Raw genomic sequence first — 23034 nt, 5'->3', positions numbered from 1 at the left:
CAATTTTTGACAGAATAGGCAGTCGTCCATATCATGGGATGTAAATGATAGTATTGATATGGAACGTGCTACTAATTCTTTGTTTACTTGAACACCCCGTTTTAGAGAATATCATGGCATGGTGCCCTCCCTCATATTATAAGGCGCCTAGTTTAGTCAATGAGCATTGGTGACAAGTTGTGTCGGATACGGCTTCAACACTTTGCGCGATTAGTAAACGTTAATTAAAAATATGGCAGTTCGTATGTTTTCAAAATGTTTACACAATAACTGAAACAATTACAATAATGCCCGTAATTTGAAGAAAAATACAAAAAAAGCGGTAATATATAATGTGTCGTTTGTCCAGAAAGTTTCAACGGTGGTCTGCTAGAACAGGTCTAAGTCTAACGTTAAAAAAAGTAAAGGTTCACTTTTCCGGATTTGGACACGTCATGTTACTGCTAGATTGCGAAACGATAGTATCAAATGTTATGGTGGGGGGGGGTATACTTACTGTGATACTTTCGTTTAAACATATTTGTCACGCCGTATCTACTGCGCGCGAAGCGCAACGAAAATTTTGGGTATTACTTGACTTATGAAAATTAAATGTTAGTAGGCCTACCATGTGAAAACAGTCCCGAAATTCCATACCCGATATATTCTTATATCCTAACAGCCACACGGAACTCTCTATTCATCGAAAGCAGAGGGATCTCGATACATGAACATGAATGGGAGAGGGCAAGATATATTATGGACGGATATCCAAAAACTGTCTGTCGTGGAGTCGCGCAGCCTGTCACTTTACCAGTCCGGATTTACATTGGCCCATGTTAATTTAAATCCACGATCTAAAGTAGGCAAAAAATATGTTTGACACCTCTGGTCTAGATCAGTGCTTTTCAACCGGTTGGCTGCGGCCCACTTGGGCCGCGAAGACATTTTAAGAAACGATGATAGATCCCAATTTGTAGATCTGTTCTCTACCACGAAGACCAAGTCGAAAAATGTCAATATTTTCAACGTTTTCTTCCACTTTTGGATGATGATTCTGGAACATGTAATTGACGGGCCTGCGGGGCTCGTGCACTTTCGGACTAAACTCAATACAGCCTTATGGAGAAAATGTGTTTTTGGTCCCAAAGTGCATGAGTCCCACAGCTATTCGCTCTATTGTCTGTAGTGGTTTGAACGTTTGTCGCGAAAGGGTGTGTGGTGGGCCACGCAATGAAATTTAGATGGAAAGTGGGACGCGAACTGAAATAGGTTGAGAAGCACTGGTATAGATGATGCGCTTGCAATCATTCACTGGGCTGAAATGTGACCGTTTTTCATGCCAGATGAATGTCAGTTTGGCTACGGGTGTATTGAGTCACAAAGTTGGAGATTGTTTGAAAGGGATGGGAGCAACCGGTACATCTGATTTTGTTCTGATGATGGAAAGGTATGAGTAACGAATTTTCACTTATATAACAAGGGGCTTGATTTTATGACCTAAAACAGATGGTTCAATAATCAATGTCGTCACATGCCGCATTAGTTATCCGATATGCAGCCTGGACGATGAAAGAATTGCATGGCTGGGTGAATTTGCGGATCGATTATTGAGTTGGAAGGTAAGTTCCTCATAGTTATTATTCGAGGTATTTTCGGGTCATCATGTAATTTAGAAATATGCTTCAAGTCGTGGTGAGCCAAAACGAATGATGGCAAAACCCACAATGGAAGGCCTAATTTTCACGTCACGGAATATGGTGGGTATATGCGATCGTCTCATCGATGAAATGCCCAAGTTGGCCCTTGGAACGTTCACGCAAGATGTGCTAGAGGCATTTTTCAGTCGAGCTCAGCTGCGCGCGCCTCTTCAGATGCACTGTCTAAGAATTATCAAGGTGAAATACACTAAGAAAAAGTTGATCAAGTCCCTGCATTAATTCGATTTTTAGTACGCATTGTATCAATATTATTAAAAAGTTTATTTAGACTCTCGCGGGCCGCACAGAACGGTGTTGCGGGCAGCATGCGGCCCGTGGGCCGTAGTTTGCCCACCCCTGCGTTAGATTATTGACTGGGATTGTGATTGCAGAGACAAATGGGGAGAAGACGGACAAATCCGGATATTTCACAGCTAGCGTACGACATCCATCATGTCACCCAATCAAAGGCAATGAAAAGATCGGCAAAGCCCTACGATGCATCCCCAATACCCAAGCGAAAGTCGATTGAATAATATACATAATATAATATTAAATATTGAAAATAATAAATACTGAGGATATATGTGTCAGTTTGATATGTCACCATTGCGAAGTGGACTGCCAGCTGATATTGGACAAAAGCCAACACACCAACGTCAAGGTTTCAGCCATAGTGTTGGTTTACCTCTTTTTTACATAGGAGGAATCTTTGCATGGCTAGGCAGTATCAACATGCAAAGCAAGAAGACTATGTTGCCCAAAAACTGGATTATTTTATGACAGCTGACTTTGAAGTGAAATAGCTCCAGTCGTGACTCGTTGATGTATCCTCCACCGCAATCATATTATGTTCAGATTCGAGAATCATTGTGCCAAGCCCTACGCACACATGATATCCTCAGTCAGTAATTCGAAATATAATTATTCAATATCAATTATGACTGGATTATGAAAACATATTGTCTTTATTTAGCAATACATACTAAAACCTATCTCTGATTATTAGGGCGTTTTTTTTGACCACATAATGTTAAAATTGTAGCCAACTTCTTGGATCTTCATTTCTGGTAGGAACTATAGCTGTCCTAACGAAGTAGTTAAGCATCAAAAAACGTTTTTGGCTCAGAAATAGGCAACTTTTGTACTACTACGATTTTGACATATCAAAACATGGCCGCTCTAATGATTATACAAACCAAAATAGTTCAAGGAAATCTCAGCCGAAATCAATATTGAAACCAATTAATAATAAAGTGAATATCATGACTTATTTTGCTCATGAAATATCCTCCTGATATTAATGCAATGATAGCCGCGCCAGTGCCTGTGTGCTGTATCACTAAATAACCTGTTGTGATTGCCCTATATCCTATCTGCACCAAACATCAATCTGGCCAAAAACCTGCCGCTTCATGCTATGAAGCGACAACAAATCTGACGGCATCTGGGCTCTCGACCGTGAATCACGTGTTGCCCATCTATCCGTAGGTTAGTTATCTATACTATATTTCAATCGTCAAGTTATATCCACTGTGACGTCACAATTAAAGGTTCGTGACGTACGGGCTAAATAAAAACGCAATCAAATCATGTTTTAAACAAGGTCCATGTTTTAAACATGATTTTGTTTCAAATTGATTTTTGTTTTAAATGCAATCCTAAGTATAATAGACAGTTGTTGTTTGTTTCTAATAATAGTCCTCGTCCATTTCCGCATATGAATGCTAAGAGAATGGATATTAGTTATTTTTAAGCCGCTTCTGAAAATCGAGAAGAGAATTCCTGCAGATAGCGTCAAACGCAAGGATGAATATCCGGCCGCCACATTAGGATTGATCTTGAGTTCTACTAGTGATAGGACCGTTTTAGATTGTCTCGAGCACATACAATTTTACTAACATCAAAATAAGTGCTAATAGTCAAGTCCTATACTACTCAGCCTATATTCCCCAAAACTTGTTCAATAAGTATACAGTGTAGCCTATGTGAGAGTTCAATAAGACCTATCACGTAACGACACGCTCTAATAATGATATGCATTTTCAGCGTGTTTCAAATGAATAGCACTCGCCAATTTGCGTCTATCAATGCTAAAATAGAAAGGCCTGTATATATGCAAGGTGCAATGTGCTGTGCAATTATCCACCGATCAAGGATTATCCGCGATTTATCATCGAAAAACTCACATAACTCCGCTTCTACTGGTCAGAATTGACTCAAATTTGTTTTGCAACGTCTCTGAAGACAGCTCAACAATTTCATGGGGTTGGCAGAAAAATTTGGAAAATTTTTTTTTCAATTTTCCATAATAAATTAAAAATTTTAATTGGATCTGCGGAGGCCTTTACTGGGTGGAATCGAGTGAAATTTGGTGAGCAAGGTTTTCTACTGCAACCTGACGATTTAAGAGGTGACCGGCTTGAATCGGGAAAAAAAAGTTATTTTTGAACAGCCCTACTGTGCATGCTTTTGAATTACCGGATCGGAATGTTGGTGAGGTACAAGCTTCAAAATGGTCGAAATAAGGAGCCTATACTTGAGTACTTTCATGTGGCTCAATACCAGTATACTCTGAATTATGAAGCTTGAAATGCGGCTACATGCGACAAGAATGTTGGGAACCACTGGATAATGTGGATAGGCTATGCGAGGTTCTCAGCGGGGGTGCCGGATCGGACTACACAGTACACATCAATCAACCAAACAATCAATCGACGGCACTATTATTTCTATCCGCTCAAAACACAATCATGCCATACAAAAAGATACAAATGATATGTAATGAACAGATATAGGTGGATGCCGAAACGGGCAAGACCGGTCTCTCATCCAATCTTTTTAGGCTTCCTCGATCTTTTCGTTTTCTTCCTTGAATTCGTCCTTGATCTGATATACGTAAAAGGGTTTTGGGATAGTCCGATAGAGTTTAGCAAATTACCATTTCTATGGTAACAATCTTTGATGTTGTAATTTGCACAAATTTAACACGGAAATTAGATATAGGCCTAGCCTACTTTACTTATCCCATGCTATACCGTTCTTTGAAATGTTGAAACGCTATGAAGTGGATCCAGTGCTTGGGTGGGTTTTTACCTCTTTGATGAGGTGATGGGTATCTCTTTGAAGGTCGAAAATGTTGAGAACCATCGCATCCAGGATCGTACCTGTTGCATCCCACCCTTGAAGGGGGACTCGAACATTTTTTCGTTATGTAGTTGCGATCAGATTGATTCAACTTGAAGTCTTTCTTCACGCCTCGTACGATTTAGTGTCACTAGAATTCGTGAGTTTAATTCGGATACAGAACGGTTAGTGGAAATAACCGAAGAAGAATGGTGTTATGGCGTTCATCATCCTGTGGCGGGTGACAAGATTAGCGCGTTTGATGGGAGGCTGACAAAGTGATGTTTTGGCCTTGATGGCACCATATGATTAGTTGGGGGAAACCGCGGTTATATCAATGGTGTATTTTAACTCACGAGGACATCGAAGAGTTGGGTAACCAAATGTGATCATCATCATTATATACTGACACGGTCTCTGCGCACAGAAAATCCAAGTTGCGCACAAAATATCCGAAGTGATGACCATTTTTAGTCGTTACGCGCCGTTATTCAAGAGTCTGCGCAGTGAGTGTGCTGTGCGTAGACTCGTCGTCACAAATTAGAGGGAACATTGTCTACAAGTAATAGCCTACCGCAAAATTATAATCGGATAACTACAAATGTGAGCGGTTCTAATGACACACGCATTGTGTCTTATCGCATTGTACATTGTGTGTGACTTGTTCAGATGAAAAATATAACCCAACGATGTTATGTTGTTATGCTATAAACACACCTTTCTGTTAGCCAATCGCATGTGCGAGTTTTTGACAATTAGCTAACTGAAATAGGGTTACCAACACGTATCAGTAGGCCTATTAGTTTTTATCAAGGATTTCATGATTTCAAAACATCATAAGACCGCGATGCAATTAAAAGATAGGAAGCTGTCGAAACGACTAGGGCTGGGCACAATGATTCGGGTACTGGAATCTGAATTTTAATGATTCGAGTTGAGTAGTAAAAGACGATTTTTTCGAGTACTGAAATTATACGCTCCTTGCAACTATGAAAGTTAATTGACAAACGAGAATTATAGTGTTGATACTATTTTCCAATGAGAAAGCCTTGAAGCCTTGATTGGCCGTTTCGCAGCATAATAGACATAGTACAAAGCTACGAACGTCACTGAAAATAGCATATTTCCGAAGCCATGATCGTTCAAGAAGTGCAATGAAGTCAGAATGGTCGAAAAAATACCAAATTATCATTAATGTGACGGGTAACAGGCATTATGTTCTTCGTGGTGGCATAAAATGTACATATTCGAATTTTGACATAGTACATTCTGTTGTGACGTCAAAATGGGTGATACTCGAATACTCGACTCGACGCATTTTACATGATTCAGAATCGAATCACTCAGGTACTCGATTTTGCCCAGCTCTAGAAACGACGCGAAGCAGGCTAGTCTTTGAAATCTGACACCCACGTGGGTCTTTAGGCGATGTAATAAAGAGGGGGCATGCATGCACATTGCACACTGAATGAAAAATAAGATAATGCAAATGGACAAGCGACAAAACGAGGTGGCACGGGACGAGAGGCGAGATCGCTATGTAAGTTCGTGGTCCAGTACACTTGAGGGTTGACTATAGTGTTCACGTCCGGGATTTTGGTGTAAATATGCAAATTCTCGAAGGACATATAGTAGGTTCATCGAAAGAAAAAATGTTCACTGGAGACGAGCTTTCAGGCGAGGGTCGCCATCAACGCATTGGTCCAAGTGTTACTCACCTTGATAAAATTCGCATTCTCCAGAATTATTTATGATCGTGTAAGAACTGTTGCTTGAATGAATCATTGGTCCCCGCCGGTGACACGTTACCAGATGAAACATACACTCAACAATTAAATTGCTCAAAGATAAGGAAGTGACTTGATCCCAATACTGCTTCGGCTACGCCCAACTCACATCCGTAGCATTTCCGCAGTCAGATCGGATGCACAAATCGAAAGTACCGCATAATCATCTCAACTCCCCCGCCACACAGCACAGACAGGTTGTGTCGCATCTCCATTGCTAAAGCATCTCGATGCTGAAGAAGAAAATACATCAGACCCTGTCTCTCTGTCTACCGATTGCGGCAATATCGGCAGTAACATACCGTAATGAAGTTGCAAAATGCCACAGCCATTTTATCAGAGATCAGTACAATAGTATAAGCAGAGCACCCCTACACCCTACTCATCAACCCTATTATGACTAAGAATTGAATGACAGCTGACTGTTTTGCCTATCTATCCCTGCACTAATTATGAGTAACGTAACCAAACAAAATCAACAAACCATATCTGAAGATATAATATCACATCATAGGTACTTCAATATTTACAGTTTTGCTGTATATACATCATATCCGTCATGAGATATCGAAAAACAAAATCTTCTCAGAGATTAGGATTATCAATAAATCCAGTAGCGCATTGTAGATAGGCATTAAAACCAACATAGACCAAACAACCTGGTATATCCAATCCACACAAAGATACATCATCTCACTTGTATCAGATTCGCAAATCCAAAGTAGCTTTTTTGACTTTATCATGCTCAGTAAACAACAGGACACTTATAGAGCCTACTAAGAAGAGTCTATTCAATGGATCGCAATGTGAATCAAATCTACACAACAATTTCAAGAAATAGTAAGATTTTCATAAGTAATGAGAACATAAAGACTTCTATAGTAGGTTATGCTATATACTTTACAAATAATAAGGCAGCACAAACTACAAAGGCTGTATTACACAATATTTTTATCAATAAACACAGAAACAAACTATTTCAAAGACACTGAACGTAGAAAAATCATTCGTATCCCACGTCAATAGGGGCGCTCATAACCTGTTTGCACCACTCAAACGGTTCATCAATGGACTCCAACCAGTCATGGTACAAAGTAGGCATAGCCTACTTACCAGTAGCTTTGCTAATGTATTTTTTCAAGATGAATTGGAATGGTTGGTATTTAGGTCTAAGCCAGCAGGGTGCAGTGCTGAATTTGTGATAGTCACCAGAAATCGCGAGTATGAATATAAATGAACCAGCAGAAATATTTACAAAAATATTCATGGCACCAAGAGGATGCTTCAAAATCGCAGATATAGGCATAAAATACATCCTATTAATATTCATTGTACTAGCTCAGGTCTTTGAAAACATTGCAGTTCATTAAAAAGTGGGATTTAATTTTACATTTTAACGTATACATAAATCCAAAAAGAGAAACTTGATTTTCCCATGAGTCACTTAGTCATTTGAGATCTACTGCCAAATTTTCATGCTTATTGGAAAGATGTAGATCGCCGGCTGGTGATGCCGTTAGACTGGTTCATGTAAGGTCGCACTCTAAGCCAGGAATGAACTCCTTTGAAAATGATGAAGAAAGCCAGAAAATTTAGTGCCATATAAATGTAAACATTATCCTTGAACGATATATCCTGGCAGCAATTGGAATATCTCAAATAAACAAGCCATTTTATCATCGACGTACCGAAACCAGCTAAAGCTCCGTAACGTCCGGCGAGGTTGAACATGAAAAAGTATCCAATGAAGAGGCCGACCCAATTGAAAAAGAAGGCGACAATAAATGCAAAGAAAAACATGCAATCCGTTCCAACAAGGATTCCATCAAGTCGTGGCTCATCATCTTGAGTATCCTCAGCAGGGGATCCAAAGAAAGCATCAATTATTTCCATACGAGCCTCCTCCAATTTCTGCTTCTCTACATCATCATAAGTAGGCAGCTTAGTGACAGCATCGTAAGACGGAAGAGCTTCTGTACTAGAGCTCATTCGTGTTTCGGCCGTTTCAGGCGCATAGGACCAGCCTTGCCCGTCGTATACTGGTGGGGGACTTGACAACACTGATGGATAAACTTGGACAGCAGAAGTACCGGGCTGCAGATTCAAACCGTTTGCATCCTGGGGAGACTCGGGTGTGCCCACCTCCTCAGTGCTGAGCGGACTATAAGACGGATTCATTTTGACTGATTCCAATGACACGCAAGAGTAATTTCATCAAATTATTGGCTCATTAGTCAAATGGATATGGAAGTATAAAATCTGTAATATGTGATTTATTGATAGAATTTAATGGAAAGAACACAACGATTGTATAGTTGAATAGTTTATTCATATTGAAATGAACCCGAATATTTTCGGCTGAAACTCGTCAGGGGTAATTGTCAGCAACTATAGTGGATAATTGGAAAGAACATTGTACATTATTTCAATTCTCTACTAGTTGCTGACGATTATCCCTAACATGTTTCAGCCAAAAATATTAGGGTTCATTTCAATGTGAATATTCAATTCTATATTGAAGTTCTGTACCTCCAAGAAGCTCTTCAAATATTGTAATTGTGCTTGCGGCGGTTAAGGATATTAAACTGATAGTATCATCTATTAAAAAATCATTTCTTGACTTTTAAAGGTAATAGTATAATCAGGGACATATGCTAGTTCTAACCAGGGATATATAGTTCTAGTTCCATGAGTATAAGTTATACTGTATAACAAACCTAACGGCCAAAGTATGGTATGATTGTCGTCTATATTTACTTCATATTTGCAGATCTCAACTTCATTCTAAATGTTGTGAATGACTAAATGGTACGTCCAAACTTAATAACGCTCAGTAACTACCGTAACCAAGATGCAGAAAGGTCGGTAGATGGGTAGGCGTACTCTGAGTTGTGCCAGGCAGACACTTGGCGTGAATGGTTACAATGACAGTGGCCGATCAATGGATATTTCCAAATTCAACTCAACCTCAACAACATTGAATTATATATCATTAATGTATGTATCGAATGAATATGGCCTAGCCGTACGGTCAAAGTGCGAAGTTAAGGTTCAAAATGTGACTCTAAGTACTGTCAAACTATCTCTCCTGTAAATTAACGCCGTGCCATTCAGCGTATTCATCCGGATCCCGCAATATCTGACCGAGGGAGGAAGGTTGGTTCGATTGGTTTGAAATAAGGTCAGATTTGTTTGAAATGAGGACAGTCTCATGTTTGAAATGAGGATAGTCATGTCAGAAATAAGGATAGTCATGTTTGAAATAAGGATAGTCGCTATATTAACTATGAAGTCAGTTGCAGTACCAGGCACGACTTCCCAGTGGTAACCCAGTCCGAACACATCCCGGACATGATGTCCGAACACGCCCCAGACACGATGTCCTAGCGTCAACACAGTCCTAACACACCCCAGACATGATGTCCGAACACGCCCCAGACACGATGTCCGATTGGCAGCACAGGCCGAACACACCCCAGACATTATGTTCAAACATGCGCCAGAAACGATGTACGAGTGTCAATACAGGCCTAACATGCCCAAGACACCATGTCTGAATGGCAACACAGACCGAACACGCCCCAGACACGATGTCCTAGTGTCAACTCAGATCCGAAAACAACCCAGACACCCATGTTTGAATGGCCGAACATGCCCCAGACACGATGTCCGATTGGCAGCACAGGCCGAACACACCCCAGACATGATGTCCAAACACCCCCAAGACACGATGTCCGAGTATCAACACAGACCAAACACGCCCAAGACACCATGTCCGAATGGCAACACAGACCGAACACGCCCCAGACACGATGTCCGAGTATCAACACAGACCGAACACGCCCCAGACACCATGTTTGAATGGCAATGGCACAGGCCGAACACGCCCCAGACATGATGTCCGAACTCGCCGCAGACACGATGTCCGAGTGTCAACACAGGCCGACACGCTCCAGACATAATGTCTGAATGGCAGCACAGGCCGAACACAACCCAGACATGATGACGGACCACGCCCAAGACACGATGTGCGATTGGCAACGCAGTCCCAACACCCCCTCCCCCCAGACACGATGTTAATAAGGTTAGTCATGTTTGAAATAAGGTCAGTCTCGTGTTTGAAATAAGGATAGTCGTGTTAGAAATAAGGATAGTCATGTTTGATATAAGGTTAGTCTCATGTTTGAAATGAGGATAGTCATGTTAGAAATGAGGATAGTCATGCTTGAAATAAGGATAGTCGCTATTATATTCACTATGAGGTCAGTTGTAGTACCAGGCACGATTTCCCAGTGGTAACCCAGTCCTAACACATCCCAGATCCAGTCCGAACACATCCTAGACACGATGTCCGAACATCATGTCTGGGGTGTGTTCGGCCATTCAAACATGGTGTCTGGGGTGTGTTCAGACTGAGATGACAGTCGGGCACCGTGTCTGGGGCGTGTTCGGTCTGTGTTGCCATTCAGCATGGTGTCTTGGGCGTGTTAGGCCTGTGTTGACACCTGTCTGGCGCGTGTTCGGACATCGTGCCTTGGGAGTGTTCGGACATCATGTCTGGGGGGTGTTCGGCCTGTGCTGCCATTCAGACATGGTGTCTTGGGCGTGTTCGGCCTGTGTTGATACTCGGACATCGTGTCTGGCGCGTGTTCTTACATTATGTCAGGGGTGAGATCGGCCATTCAAACATGGTGTCTGGGTTGTGTTCGGACTAAGTTGACACTCATCGGACATCGTGTCTGGGACGTGTTCGGTCTGTGTTGCCATTCAGACATGGTGTCTTGGGCGTGTTAGGCCTGTGTTGAAACTCGGACATCGTGTCTGGAGCGTGTTCGGACATCATGACCGGGGTGTGTTCGGCCTGTGTTGCCAATCAGACATCGTGTCTGGGGCGTGTTCGGTCTGTGTTGTCATTCGGACATGGTGTCTTTGGGCGTGTTCGGCCTGTGTTGATACTCGGACATCGTGTCTGGCGCGTGTTCGGATATCATGTCTTGGTCGAGATCGGCCATTCAAACATGGTGTCTGGGTTGTGTTCGGACTGAGTTGACACTCGGACATTGTGTCTGCGGCGAGTTCGGACATCATGTCTGGGATGTGTTCGGACTGGATCTGCAATGTGTTCGGACTGGGTTACCACTGGGAAATCGTGCCTGGTACTACAACTGATCTCATATAGTGAATATATAGCGACTATCCTTATTTCAAACAGGACTATCCTCATTTCTAACATGACTATCCTCATTTCAAACATGAGACTAACCTTATATCAAACATGACTATCCTTATTTCTAACATCACTATCCTTATTTCAAACACGAGACTGACCTTATTTCAAACATGACTAACCTTATTAACATCGTGTCTGGTGGGGTGTTGGGACTGTGTTGCCAATCGCACATCGTGTCTGGGGCGTGTTCCGACATCATGTCTGGGTTGTGTTCGGCCTGTGTGGCCATTCAGACATTATGTCTGGGGCGTGTCGGCCTGTGTTGACACTCGGACATCGTGTCTGCGGCGAGTTCGGACATCATGTCTGGGGCGTGTTCGGCCTGTCCTATTGCCATTCAAACGTGGTGTCTGGGGCGTGTTCGGTCTGTGTTGCCATTCTGACATGGTGTCTTGGGCGTGTTCGGCCTGTGTTGATACTCGGACATCGTGTCTGAGGCGTGTTTGGACATCATGTCTGGGGTGTGTTCGGCCTGTGCTGCCAATCGGACATCGTGTCTGGGGCGTGTTCGGCCATTCAAACATGGTATCTGGGTTGTGTTCGGTCTGTGTTGCCATTCGGACATGGCGTCTTGGGCGTGTTCGGCCTGTGTTGATACTCGGACATCGTGTCTGGGGCGTGTTTGGACATCATGTCTGGGGTGTGTTCTGACCTGTGTTGTTATTCGGACATGGTGTCCTGGTCGTGTTCGGCCTGTGTTGATACCCGGACATCGTGTCTGGGGCGTGTTCGGCCTGTGCTGCCAATCGGACATTGCGTCTGGGGCGTGTTTGGACATCATGTCTGGGGTGTGTTCGGCCTGTGTTGCCATTCGGACATGGTGTCTTGGGCGTGTTCGGCCTGTGTTGATACCCGGACATCGTATCTGGGGCGTGTTTGGACATCATGTCTGGGGTGTGTTCGGCCTGTGCTGCCAATCAGACATCGTGTCTGGGGCATGTTCGGTCATTCAAACATGGTGTGTGGGTTGTTTTCGGATCTGAGTTGACACTAGGACATCGTGTCTGGGGCGTGTTCGGACATCATGTCTGGGATGTGTTCGGACTATGGGTTCCCACTGGAAAGTCCTGCCTGGTACTGCAACTGACTTTATAGTGAATATAGCGACTATCCTTATTTCAAACATGACTATCCTTATTTCTGACATGACTGTCCTCATTTCAAACATGAGACTGTCCTCATTTCTAACATGACTATCCTTATTTCAAACCAATCGAACCAACCCTGTAGGACCGAGGTGGTCAACTCTCCACTGGAATCTGATTGGAATCTCGGTACGTTTTGCCTGATATATCAGGGGAGCATCGAAGATTCCTCTGTGAGCACAGACGATTTTGGTGTGAGACAATCTCGTTACCTGTGAGACACTGACGATTTTGCTGTGAGACTATCTCGACACAGGTGATTCTGCTGTGAGACAATCTCGTTCCCTGTGAGACACCGAGGATTTTCCTGCGAGAAAATCACCATTGCCAATAAGAAATACATAGGCCACCCACACAATAGTGATTTACTCGCAGGAAAATCCTCCCTATCTCTTTTTGTCGAGAGTGATCTTCAAGAAAAACTATAGAGAGAATAGCGTAGGTAAGACAAGCAGTGAGCAGTGAGCAAGAGCCTCCCTGTCAGGTGAGCACGGGGCGCCGATTCATGAGGAACATTGTGAGCAGTGAGCAAGGCACCCGGCAAGCCGTCAGGTGAGCACCTGCCACCGATTCCAACTCCAGCCTCTCACGATAGTGATTTGCAGAGTAAATTGGCTATAGTAATACCGCCGTCAACTCTAACCTGATTCAACTCAACATGCTTCGATACGTACCGGGAATTAACCGCAATTACTGACGTTAGTATCAGAGAAAGAAGTAACATACTCACTACAAGCTACAACACTCAACTCGATGGCGAGAGTTAGTCAGCTCGACATTTTGTTGATTTCTCGGGTCATTCAGTGACCATTGAGAATTAGGCTGCGTTACGAGTCATTGACTTTATTACCGTTCCAGTGTTCCACATCATCATCATCATTGGTTTATTAGCAATTTTATCAGTTCAATACACCACAAAAAATGCGATACAATGAAAGAAAGGAAGATGTCGAAGCGACTAGGTTGTCTATGGAATCTGACACCCACCTTGGCCTAGGCGATGTAAAGGGGATGCATACACACTGAATGAAAGTAAAGAAGATAGTATAGAAAAAGAAAGCGACAAGAAATAGGGCGGCATGTCATGGAAAGCGAGATCGATAGGTCAGTCGTGGTCCGGTAATCTTGAGGATGGACTGTATTTATTTAGTAGTAATTGCTTGTATTTCGACTTGAATGTGGACATGCTCGTCGACTGTCGGATGGCCGGCGGGATACTGTTCCACTATCGATAGTTCCACACATCAGGTCCGGCATATTTGATAGAGCGATGATCTTTTCGGTCGATCATATGATATTTGGACGACGTGGACGCGCGTGTGTTGTACTTGTGCGCTTTTGATTCCGAGGTAAAGAAGTCATTGAAATATTCGGGGCAACGACCGCATTGGTCGCGGTATATATATCATTGGTCGCGGTTAGCTCCATTGAGCTTCGTGTGCTACCGTTATTCGCGCTGATCATATGAAAGAGTGTATAGTTATTATTGTACTTATTGTACTAGTTATTGAGCTTGCATGATGGGCGCCTTAAAGACGATCTAATCTAAGATCTAATCATAGCAATTTCCAGCGTTGCTATGATCTAATGATGTCCAATAAAGTGTTATTTGCAGTAGTCCATAGTTTCTACGAAGATCATCGATCAATCAAGTAAGCCGGCCCTGTGGTGTGGAACAGTCTCTTGTCGGCTATCCGACAGTCGACCAGCATGCCATCATTATAATCGAAATACAAGCAGGCTCTATTGAATAAATACTAGTCAGAGGCTCAGAGCTTGAGTTTACCTGACCTCATCTTCAGTCACATGCCACCCCATTCTGTCTTTCTTTCTTGCCACTGCGGAACAATTTTGAACCATGCTTGTTGAAAACGGTCGAGAACCACTGGCATAAGCCAAGGTGATTGTCTAATTCAGATACTACTCCAAGTCGTTTCGGCACCTTCCCAACTTTTCATTGTATCGCAATCTAATGGTGTATAAATTGAATAAAAATTCAACGATATATACCGAACTGAACTATTAGTTTTAATAAGTATGTTGCTGCAACATCGCATTTACAGAGGCTATGACCGGTGTGGAGCTCTGGCCCCTTCTCTCTCCTATATCTGTTATGGTATAATGATATATCACGTGACTTATCGCATAGTTATAACCCAGTGCATATAAAAGATTGACTGAGATTTATACGAGACTCATGTACGCTGTACTTACTGCTTAAACTATCCAAATTACTATCAACCCGTACAATATATCTGGAAAAGGCAATTGCTTGTGTCTATTGAACTACAGTCAAGAACTACACAGAACACAGGACGTTCGTGTCAGCTACTGCGGAAGTGCCAGTTAAGTATAAACTGTAAGCGGATATCCGTTGACCACGGACTTGCCGTATACTTATCGCAGACTAACCGACGGCTACTACCTGATGTCGCACCGGAGACTGATAAAGCAGGGTTGTAATGACTCAGATTGGCGATTTTTGGTGACTCGGTGTCATTTTTTCAAATGTGTAAAATCCCTCGACTCATTGTGTAGGACTCGAGACTAGAACGGCCAAGACAGTCATCTCATTGTAACCTCGAAGAATAGTAAGTTATCGTATCATTTCGTCTGTCAGTCCTGATACTTGGGAAGTAGGACCAAAAACTGTCAAGACTGAGGAAAATTACTATATTCCTAATTCGAATCATTCTTAATCACTCGAGTAGAGTTGAAAAAAGTGGAGGGAACTGAACATAATGACTTGGACTCGGCATGAGTCAAAACCGACAAGGACTCGACCCTTTACTAGCTGACTTGTACTCGGTAGTGAATTGAAAATGACTCGACTCGAGTCAAAACCATAAAAGTGGGATTGGCTTCTGACTTTTGGTTACTGTTATAGACATTCAAAACTATATAACTTGGTAAGAAGCGTTTGATCAAGTGGAAAGGACGTAATAGGAAGAAACGCATCAATGGTAGCTTGCGGTTTGCAGGTTAATATAACAATCTCGCCGACCAAGTCGACAGCAGGAACTTCCTTTTTACTCAGGGCCGTAACAGCACTTCGCCAGCCCCCCTAAAACGTTGGTCTTGGGCCCCCCATATGATGATACACCGAACTTCTGGGGGGCTTGGCCCCCAAGACCCCCCTCAGGCTATTCGCTGTTTACCGATAATTATCTTATACATTAGGGGCCGTTTAGTGCGTCAACTTCTCTCGCCTGAACGCGCGAAAAATTTCTGTAATTCATGATTCAATCGATCAATATGATCGGGAATTGCAGATATATTGCTATTAATTGTTATCCTCTCTGCTCATGTAATCAGATTTACAGGTACAGCTGAGTGAGATGTTTGAAAAGGTATGTCCCCTCAATAATAATTACACATCTTCGCGCGTATACCCGTCGGCAGGAACGAAACAGCACTTCGTCAGGCCCCAAAAGAAACGTAGGTCATGGGCTTCCATAGAGTGATAAACCTCCCCCCATCACCTTGTTCGCTTTTGCCACGAAATTAGTTGTATTGGTACAGTATAGCGAGCCAGCGCGAAAATTCATGATAAAATCGGGAATTGCATATACCGTACCGGTATATTGCTAGCAACTTCTTGTCCTCTCTGCTTACGTAATCAGATTTACCAGTAGAGCTGAAGGAGTTGTCTTGGAAACTGTAGGGCCCGTCGGACTCCAATACATGTTATTTTGTGACCTGTCTGAAATATCAAAAAAATATAGAATCGCCCAAACGGAGGTTACTACTAAACTAAAAGACGCACACGATTTCAAATTGGTATTTTTTCACTGGCATATAATTTTTCCCTGCGGGTTGGTATTTGTCTTGCGAGGTTCAGATTGCCGAGACCGTACGTTGTATATATAACGAAGTTTTCGGTCAGCATAAGGGCAGTCCTTTTCGGCCAAGGTTTTCTCGCTGACGTTCGTTCTGGCACACTTCTTGGAGTCGCATGTTACATGGCGTAAAACATTATGGCTAGGTGCGTCGTAGTGCGGTAATGGCCAACGCGGATACGCCCATTTCTATAAATCTTGCGTATTTTTTCGTGGGGGAAGGGTACCCAATAATCAAGATAATTGGCGATTTAAAATCGCGCCATGCGCGAAATAATTTTGAAGTTGATTAAATTCTAAAAAAATACTCTATAATTGATGCTGATTCACGAAATAATTTTAGGCTCTCTTCGAGGTCGGGCCCCCCAAATTGCGGGGTTTGGGGTGCAGCAGTTACGGCCCTGCTTCTACTACCCATCCACATTTTTATTAGAATCGCCCGACATGCGCAGGCATTGTCCCACAAAAGTCTGAACTAAGACAGGCCATGACACAAATTAGGAATTATGAACACGATTGCCGGCACGATGTCAAGCTGATGAAACATTTCAACAATGTTCCCTCTAAGCTGCGCACGTGCGCAAATGCGCAGTGCTTTCACGGTCTCTGCGCACAGGAAATCTAAGTTGCGCACAAAAAATCCGAAGTGATGATCTTTTTTTTAGTCGTTACGCACTGTTTTACAAGGGTCTGCGCAGTGAGTTGGTGAGCGTGCGCAGACTCGTCAAAAATTAGAGGGAACATTGCATTTCAATACATCATAGTTGACAAACAAACCAAATCAGTTAGGTTGTGGATTTCAGTATATCGCTCGTTTATGGTAGATCGACAATTAAGCTGATAAACCAAACATCCGTCATAAAACATGTATTAGTAGAAAACCATACATTTGAAAGTACGGTCAAGACCTGGCGGTAAGGGTAACTATATCTTGCAGCAGCTAAGCGAACTGACCTGTTACAAACAACCATCAGTGCAGTATCTTAGGAGATGTGGACCACACGTGAATATGAGTTGGTCAAAATGATCATAAAGCTTTGTCAATCAGAAATTTAGGATTAAGCAATTAAGCATACCGAACAATTAACCAACAATTGGCTACTATTTGAAGAGATTGCTCACATGACATGGGGAATACATCATGTCCATTTGTCCACCCTAATGACACACAATATCCATAACACGGGACCCCTAAATCCTCGGTGGAAAAGAACAACATCAAAAACACTTTAACAAACAGACTTCTTGGCTGAATATGATCACCAAAAGAGGTTGCATTGCTTTATAATAATCTATGAATATCACAGGCTTTCACCAACATTCAGGACTCCTCGTCATCGGAGTCGTCAATTGCTTGCACGAAAATCATTTCCGAGTTTTTTAGACCGCTCTGCGCTATTGACAAATCACAATCGTGACAACGGTTTGATGTGTCGATTTCTTGAAACATTGACGGGCCGTCAGATTTGATGGGCATGTCGGCTTCTGTGGCAAGAATTTCGGTCGTGCTACAGCCCGGAATAACTCTTCGGGGGAAGTTGGTGGTAACTTGAAATCGACGAGGCGCTGTTTCTTGACAATATATGTAGTCATGGATTACCTGGAAAAACAATGCAAAATCATTATGTGGAGCAGAGCCGCAAGCCAGCATTGGTATAGAATATTTGAATTTCCAAATACCAGCAACATTATCTTCATTATACCAAGAAAGGGGTACAATTGAATAACATATTCACATTGAAATGAACCCAAATATTTGATTATGTGTGAATATTATATAGCATAGACTTCGATACTGAAGTTCTGTGCCAACCAATGAAAATCATATTTTTTCGCTATTTTCCAGAAGGATTTTCAAATTCAAGAACCAGTATACCTTGATCGGTTGTGTGGATAGAAAATTACGTGTCAGCCGAGATCCATCAGGCAGTTTAATAAGCAGTTTCACGGTGTCAGGATGGTTGGATTCCGGTTCCTCCAGCAACACTGCAGTAAAACATATGGTAACTGTGAGATCGGTATCAGAATTTCTACAGGATAGGATCGCGTACTTTCTTTGCAGGATTTTTTTCTCGTCAAATGTCGTTCTTCCTCATCGGCTTTCATCCTATTTTTTTCCGCCAACTCTTGCTCTTTGATCAACTTCATTTCCTCGTCTTTCTTCCGCTTTTCCTCCTAAAACCGATTTTGACAGCTTATCATTTCACTTTCACCATTTGCGTTACCTTTTCTTTGTCCTCTTGTAAAGATTGCTCGTAAGCAGCGTCCTGCTCATTTCTGAGTATCTGAGTCATGTCCCGGTCTGCTTTATCGGCCCTCGCCGCTTCTAGAGCAGGTTCAAAATGATCGATGAGCGCGCTGGCTTGCTCCATAAATTCCTAAAAGCGATAGCGAAATTCCTATGAAGCAAAGTTTTGAATCAAGCAAAGTAGACACCCAGTCGCCTACCTGAGAGGTCAGGGGACCTTCCAATCTCCCTACGATTGTTAATTTTCCGCGTATCGAGCATATAACTGCCAGAAACGGATGAGTATTCTCTCGCATCGACTTGGATACTGAAAAAATGATAATAACAAATTTAGAAAATCTTAGTTGTGGAGATATCTAGGCTGAGCAATCTTTCTGCGGAAAAATGAAAGCGGCCTCACCTCTATATCCTTCTGGTTTACGTGTTGAGCAAGCCCAAAATACAAAGTTTCTGTCAATCAATTCTATCACGTCCGTGTTCGACAATGTGTTTCTGCAGAAGCTCTCTGTATCCCTGTGATCCGGGTCGTGCAAGTAAACAAGAAGAAAACGCAACGACCTGCGAGCTTCGTTTTGTGCGTCCGCGTACGTTCCCTGAGAACAATGAGTCTATTTTTAATGACAAAGTGTATGTTCCGTTTTGGTGTTGAAATTCAACCTAGACCAGGGGTAGGCAATTATTTTTCCATTCGGGCCAAATGTGAAGCAGAAGATACGTTGGCGGGCCGTCGTGGTTGAGTTCGAGACATAAGTTGATACTCTATCCGTAAATTAGTTGATTACATGGATAACACATGCTGCTATGCGGATGTCCGAACATAAGGCTGCATCCCGAGCTCTGTGTGGCTTGGCAAAATAGCCTTGCCGTTTTGCTAGCGTCGCTACAGGTTTTCCGCCTGGACGAGTGTTATGTATTTTGCTGCAGGATTTTTTTCAAATTATATTCCTTAAACACAGGTATGTGCTCATCATAAACTAGAAAGACGGGTTGACAGCTGACAAATCTTTAGTGCTCCAAATCTTTAAATGTCGGCCTGGAGCCTGCACCTTTCATTGCTTGATATGATAACGTTTATGAGTGACGATGACCGCTGATCATGTCATGATTGTTCACTCTATAATTATTTTATGAGTTAGGATTTGGAAACATACGACGTAACAGTTTCAATAAAATACCTCGTAATTCCTAATGTACCAATGGCAACAAAGATATGAGCTTGAATATGGAAACAGCGACTTGCAACTTCAATTGCTATGGCATACTTTTACTATATGCCTATATAGGCTTTATTTTGAATCTGGAATACTCATATGACACACATAGGTTTCGTAATTACGGTACCGGTACATGGATATACTACACTTCAAAGCAAATGCTATTCCGGTTCAGTTTATACAGCCTATAGTTTTATTCCAAGCATTAACATTATTAAATATATTTCATTGCCTAAATTGCAAGCAGCTTTTCACGGGCCGCACAATGCCTGGGTCTGATCTAGACAGTCAATGTTTGTACAAGTGAGGGCATTTCGGGTCTCAGTGCGAGCTGAAAGAGCATCGTCTATATATTTTAGGAAAGAATTCACAATCTATTTTACATGTAGGTTGCTACTACGTTACGCGAAAAAAAGTGGATTGATCTCGATCATGTTCATTGTTCATCTGATTACAAGTCTATCGGGTTCTACGGAACTTTTTATGTTCAAATTTTAGTGTGAAATGCTTGTCCAAATCATTTTGCTTTCATTACCGTAGGTATGAAATCAGAATTAAAATACTCAAGTTGGATTGTCAATGGTCATTGCAACTGATTTGGCATGAATCGGGTGATTTAACTCATACTGAAATAGTCAACTAGATTCGTCAATATCTAATCAATATTTTGTATTCTTTCAGCCATATCGCCAAGGGACAATTGAGATCAATGAAATTGGGAATAAAATCAATAGTTTTACTGTTAAATCATAGCTATATGTGCAGTAGGATGAGTGTTTGGTGTTTCCTGGCATAGCGATAAAGTTCTCCCACCTGGACAAACTTTGGATGACTTGATCCGAATGATTCTTCGTACTCTTTGATAAAATCTTGCACGTCTCCCAAGGGGTTGACTATTGCCATACGAGGTTCGGTTACGAAGAGCCTTATGAAAAATCTAAATGAAATTATTCGACATGTGTAAGAACAGCGTAATGAGTGGGCTGTAAATAGCAATAATACATTTACAACAGTGAGACAGACCTACAGTACGAACAGACAATAGTCGAAAGTATTTGTAATACCGGAATCCACAAAGATTAATTAAGATCATAACAAGCAACCTGTCACTGTATTTTTTTTAATGACTGCGGCGATAGCAATAAAATAGATTGTGAATGCCAGAATTCGCTTAAGTGTAAATTTAAAGGCAAAAAGAATTTGCTAGTCGAGTACCAACTCCTCAAAGATAACTAATGCCTGCATATTGACAAAACAAATATTGCCTGTATATTGTCAAAACGAACACAATTAATGTTCGCATTTATGCACCATGATCGTGCAAGAGACCGAGCGAGATAGTATAATATTGAAACGTCCGGCTTCTTGATCGGCAAGTCGTGGGTTGGAGCCCAGAACTCGAAAACTGGTATCCGCAGCTTTCCTGCTAGGATCAGCATCCACGGAGGAGAGAAAAATGGGGGTACAGACTAGGTCACCTTACTGTTGTATCACATCTCTGTCGTCAAAGCATCTTGGTGAAACTGAGTATTATCTCTCTCCATGATCATTAAATATTCTCAAATCTGAGTCTTCAGATTGTACGGCAGATATGTTTAGATATGTACCGTAGCATTCTATCTTACAATTGGAATACAAAATAGCTATACCGATATCACCCAAACAGAGAAGTCACACTTACTTTACAATACCAGAAAATGTGATCCAGGCCCACCGAAATGGCCCCGACAATAGATAGTAGCCCCAGCCAATTGCCCCTTGAGGTCGAACCAGACTAGTTGAACTTCTCGCTTCATAAAAACGCGTGTTGAGAAGAGGGTGCATATGAGGCTGCAAGCCTACATTTCTATGCCGCAGGCCGTGAACTGAACTCGATGATAAAGATGGCTGCAAAATTTTCAATCGAAAACAGATCAACGTTTCAGGTAATACTAAGTTTAAATGAAATCCATGAAAATTGCACTCAAACTCAAGTTACTTACAATAGCTGGAGGAGCAGAGGATCGCGGAGCTTCGGCAAAACCAGGAAGTGTAGACTGTACCGCCAACTCAACATTCCAATGATGTGCCCTCATAATTCTCTTGCACTGTTCCAAGTCATCGTTGTTTGTGATTTGCTGGAGATTGAAGAAAAGGCATCAAATCAGCTTGGTGATCGTGTTTGACACTCTGCAACCTTCACCATCTCCAGTGGCTGAGATGGAAGTTGCTTCAAAACTATTCAAAATTGCGCCAGAAAGGCACAATGTGCAGCTACAGCAAAAATGTAAGTTCTGCAACATAACTAATGACATACATCCGACATTCATGGCTAGTGTTATGTGATATTGGCACTATAAATGATCACTTGCAAGGACCTAGTGTATAATATGGGCTAGAGTGCTTTTGCGAATTGTCACTGGATTATTGATAGTGTCAATACTTACTACAGGATATCAGGTTAACAATTTCACAGACAAACCTGAAAATGTAGCAGATTTTCAGTTTGTTCCTGACTGAGTTCTGCTTCATTTGTGTCTTCTTGGGGCTCGCCATTATCCATCAGCACCAGAATAAGTCTCAGTGATGTTATTTGCTATACTTCTGTTGTCTAATATTTTGTAATCTTCAAATTCATTGCAGACACAAATCTATAACTGAACGACTATACAATCCAATGCAATAAGTTGAAAATATATATGGTCCTAACTCGTAACCAAGCATTTTTGCGCAGCTGCGCTACGACAGTTGTTGCACATCAACATGATGGAGGTATGGCAGAGATGA

The 23034-nt window shown here is 42.1% G+C and overlaps 2 protein-coding genes and 1 long non-coding RNA gene across 6 annotated transcripts; 1 reads left to right on the top strand and 2 right to left on the bottom strand.

The window, feature by feature from the left end:
* Positions 1 to 296: 296 nt before the first annotated feature.
* Positions 297 to 2265, top strand: LOC145455576 (uncharacterized). 4 transcript variants are annotated; one of them, XR_013920367.1, is made up of 4 exons: positions 297 to 841; positions 1326 to 1349; positions 1393 to 1877; positions 2072 to 2265. It is a non-coding gene; the product is annotated as an uncharacterized LOC145455576 (long non-coding RNA). The 4 variants fall into 4 exon arrangements; XR_013920365.1 differs by having other exon boundaries at positions 299 to 1349; XR_013920366.1 differs by lacking the exons at positions 297 to 841; positions 1326 to 1349 and having other exon boundaries at positions 1363 to 1601; positions 1656 to 1877.
* Positions 2266 to 7067: 4802 nt separating this feature from the next.
* LOC145455186 (NEDD4 family-interacting protein 1-like) lies at positions 7068 to 8882 on the bottom strand. The gene has a single exon (XM_080333144.1). The coding sequence runs from the start codon at positions 8768 to 8770 to the stop codon at positions 8072 to 8074; it is 699 nt and encodes a 232-aa protein (XP_080189270.1). The 5' UTR covers positions 8771 to 8882; the 3' UTR covers positions 7068 to 8071.
* Positions 8883 to 18031: 9149 nt separating this feature from the next.
* LOC145455185 (FAS-associated factor 2-like) lies at positions 18032 to 22938 on the bottom strand. Its single transcript, XM_080333143.1, has 10 exons — positions 22730 to 22938; positions 22251 to 22385; positions 21950 to 22155; positions 21082 to 21205; positions 19455 to 19647; positions 19255 to 19361; positions 19032 to 19184; positions 18858 to 18981; positions 18683 to 18792; positions 18032 to 18406 (listed from the first exon to the last, which is right to left on the bottom strand). Exons 1-10 carry the CDS (start codon positions 22808 to 22810, stop codon positions 18128 to 18130), a joined length of 1512 nt encoding a protein of 503 aa, XP_080189269.1. The 5' UTR covers positions 22811 to 22938; the 3' UTR covers positions 18032 to 18127.
* Between the last annotated feature and the right edge of the window lie 96 nt (positions 22939 to 23034).

This window comes from Botryllus schlosseri, chromosome 14, assembly GCF_051294905.1.
Source record: "Botryllus schlosseri isolate E-star chromosome 14, Bs_hap1, whole genome shotgun sequence".
In the NCBI taxonomy this organism is placed as follows: domain Eukaryota; kingdom Metazoa; phylum Chordata; class Ascidiacea; order Stolidobranchia; family Styelidae; genus Botryllus; species Botryllus schlosseri.
Note: the sequence above shows the minus strand (reverse complement) of the source record. Positions and strands in the feature narration are given on the sequence as shown.

Excerpts from the sequence above, each read along its gene's own strand:
- LOC145455186 (XM_080333144.1), bottom strand. The coding sequence starts at position 8,770 with ATGAATCCGTCTTATAGTCCGCTCAGCACTGAGGAGGTGGGCACACCC.
- LOC145455185 (XM_080333143.1), bottom strand. The coding sequence starts at position 22,810 with ATGGATAATGGCGAGCCCCAAGAAGACACAAATGAAGCAGAACTCAGT. Across the intron at positions 19,185-19,254 it reads AAGGTCCCCTGACCTCTCAG|GAATTTATGGAGCAAGCCAG; the intron begins GTAGGCGACTGG and ends TATCGCTTTTAG. Across the intron at positions 18,982-19,031 it reads TACAAGAGGACAAAGAAAAG|GAGGAAAAGCGGAAGAAAGA; the intron begins GTAACGCAAATG and ends AATCGGTTTTAG.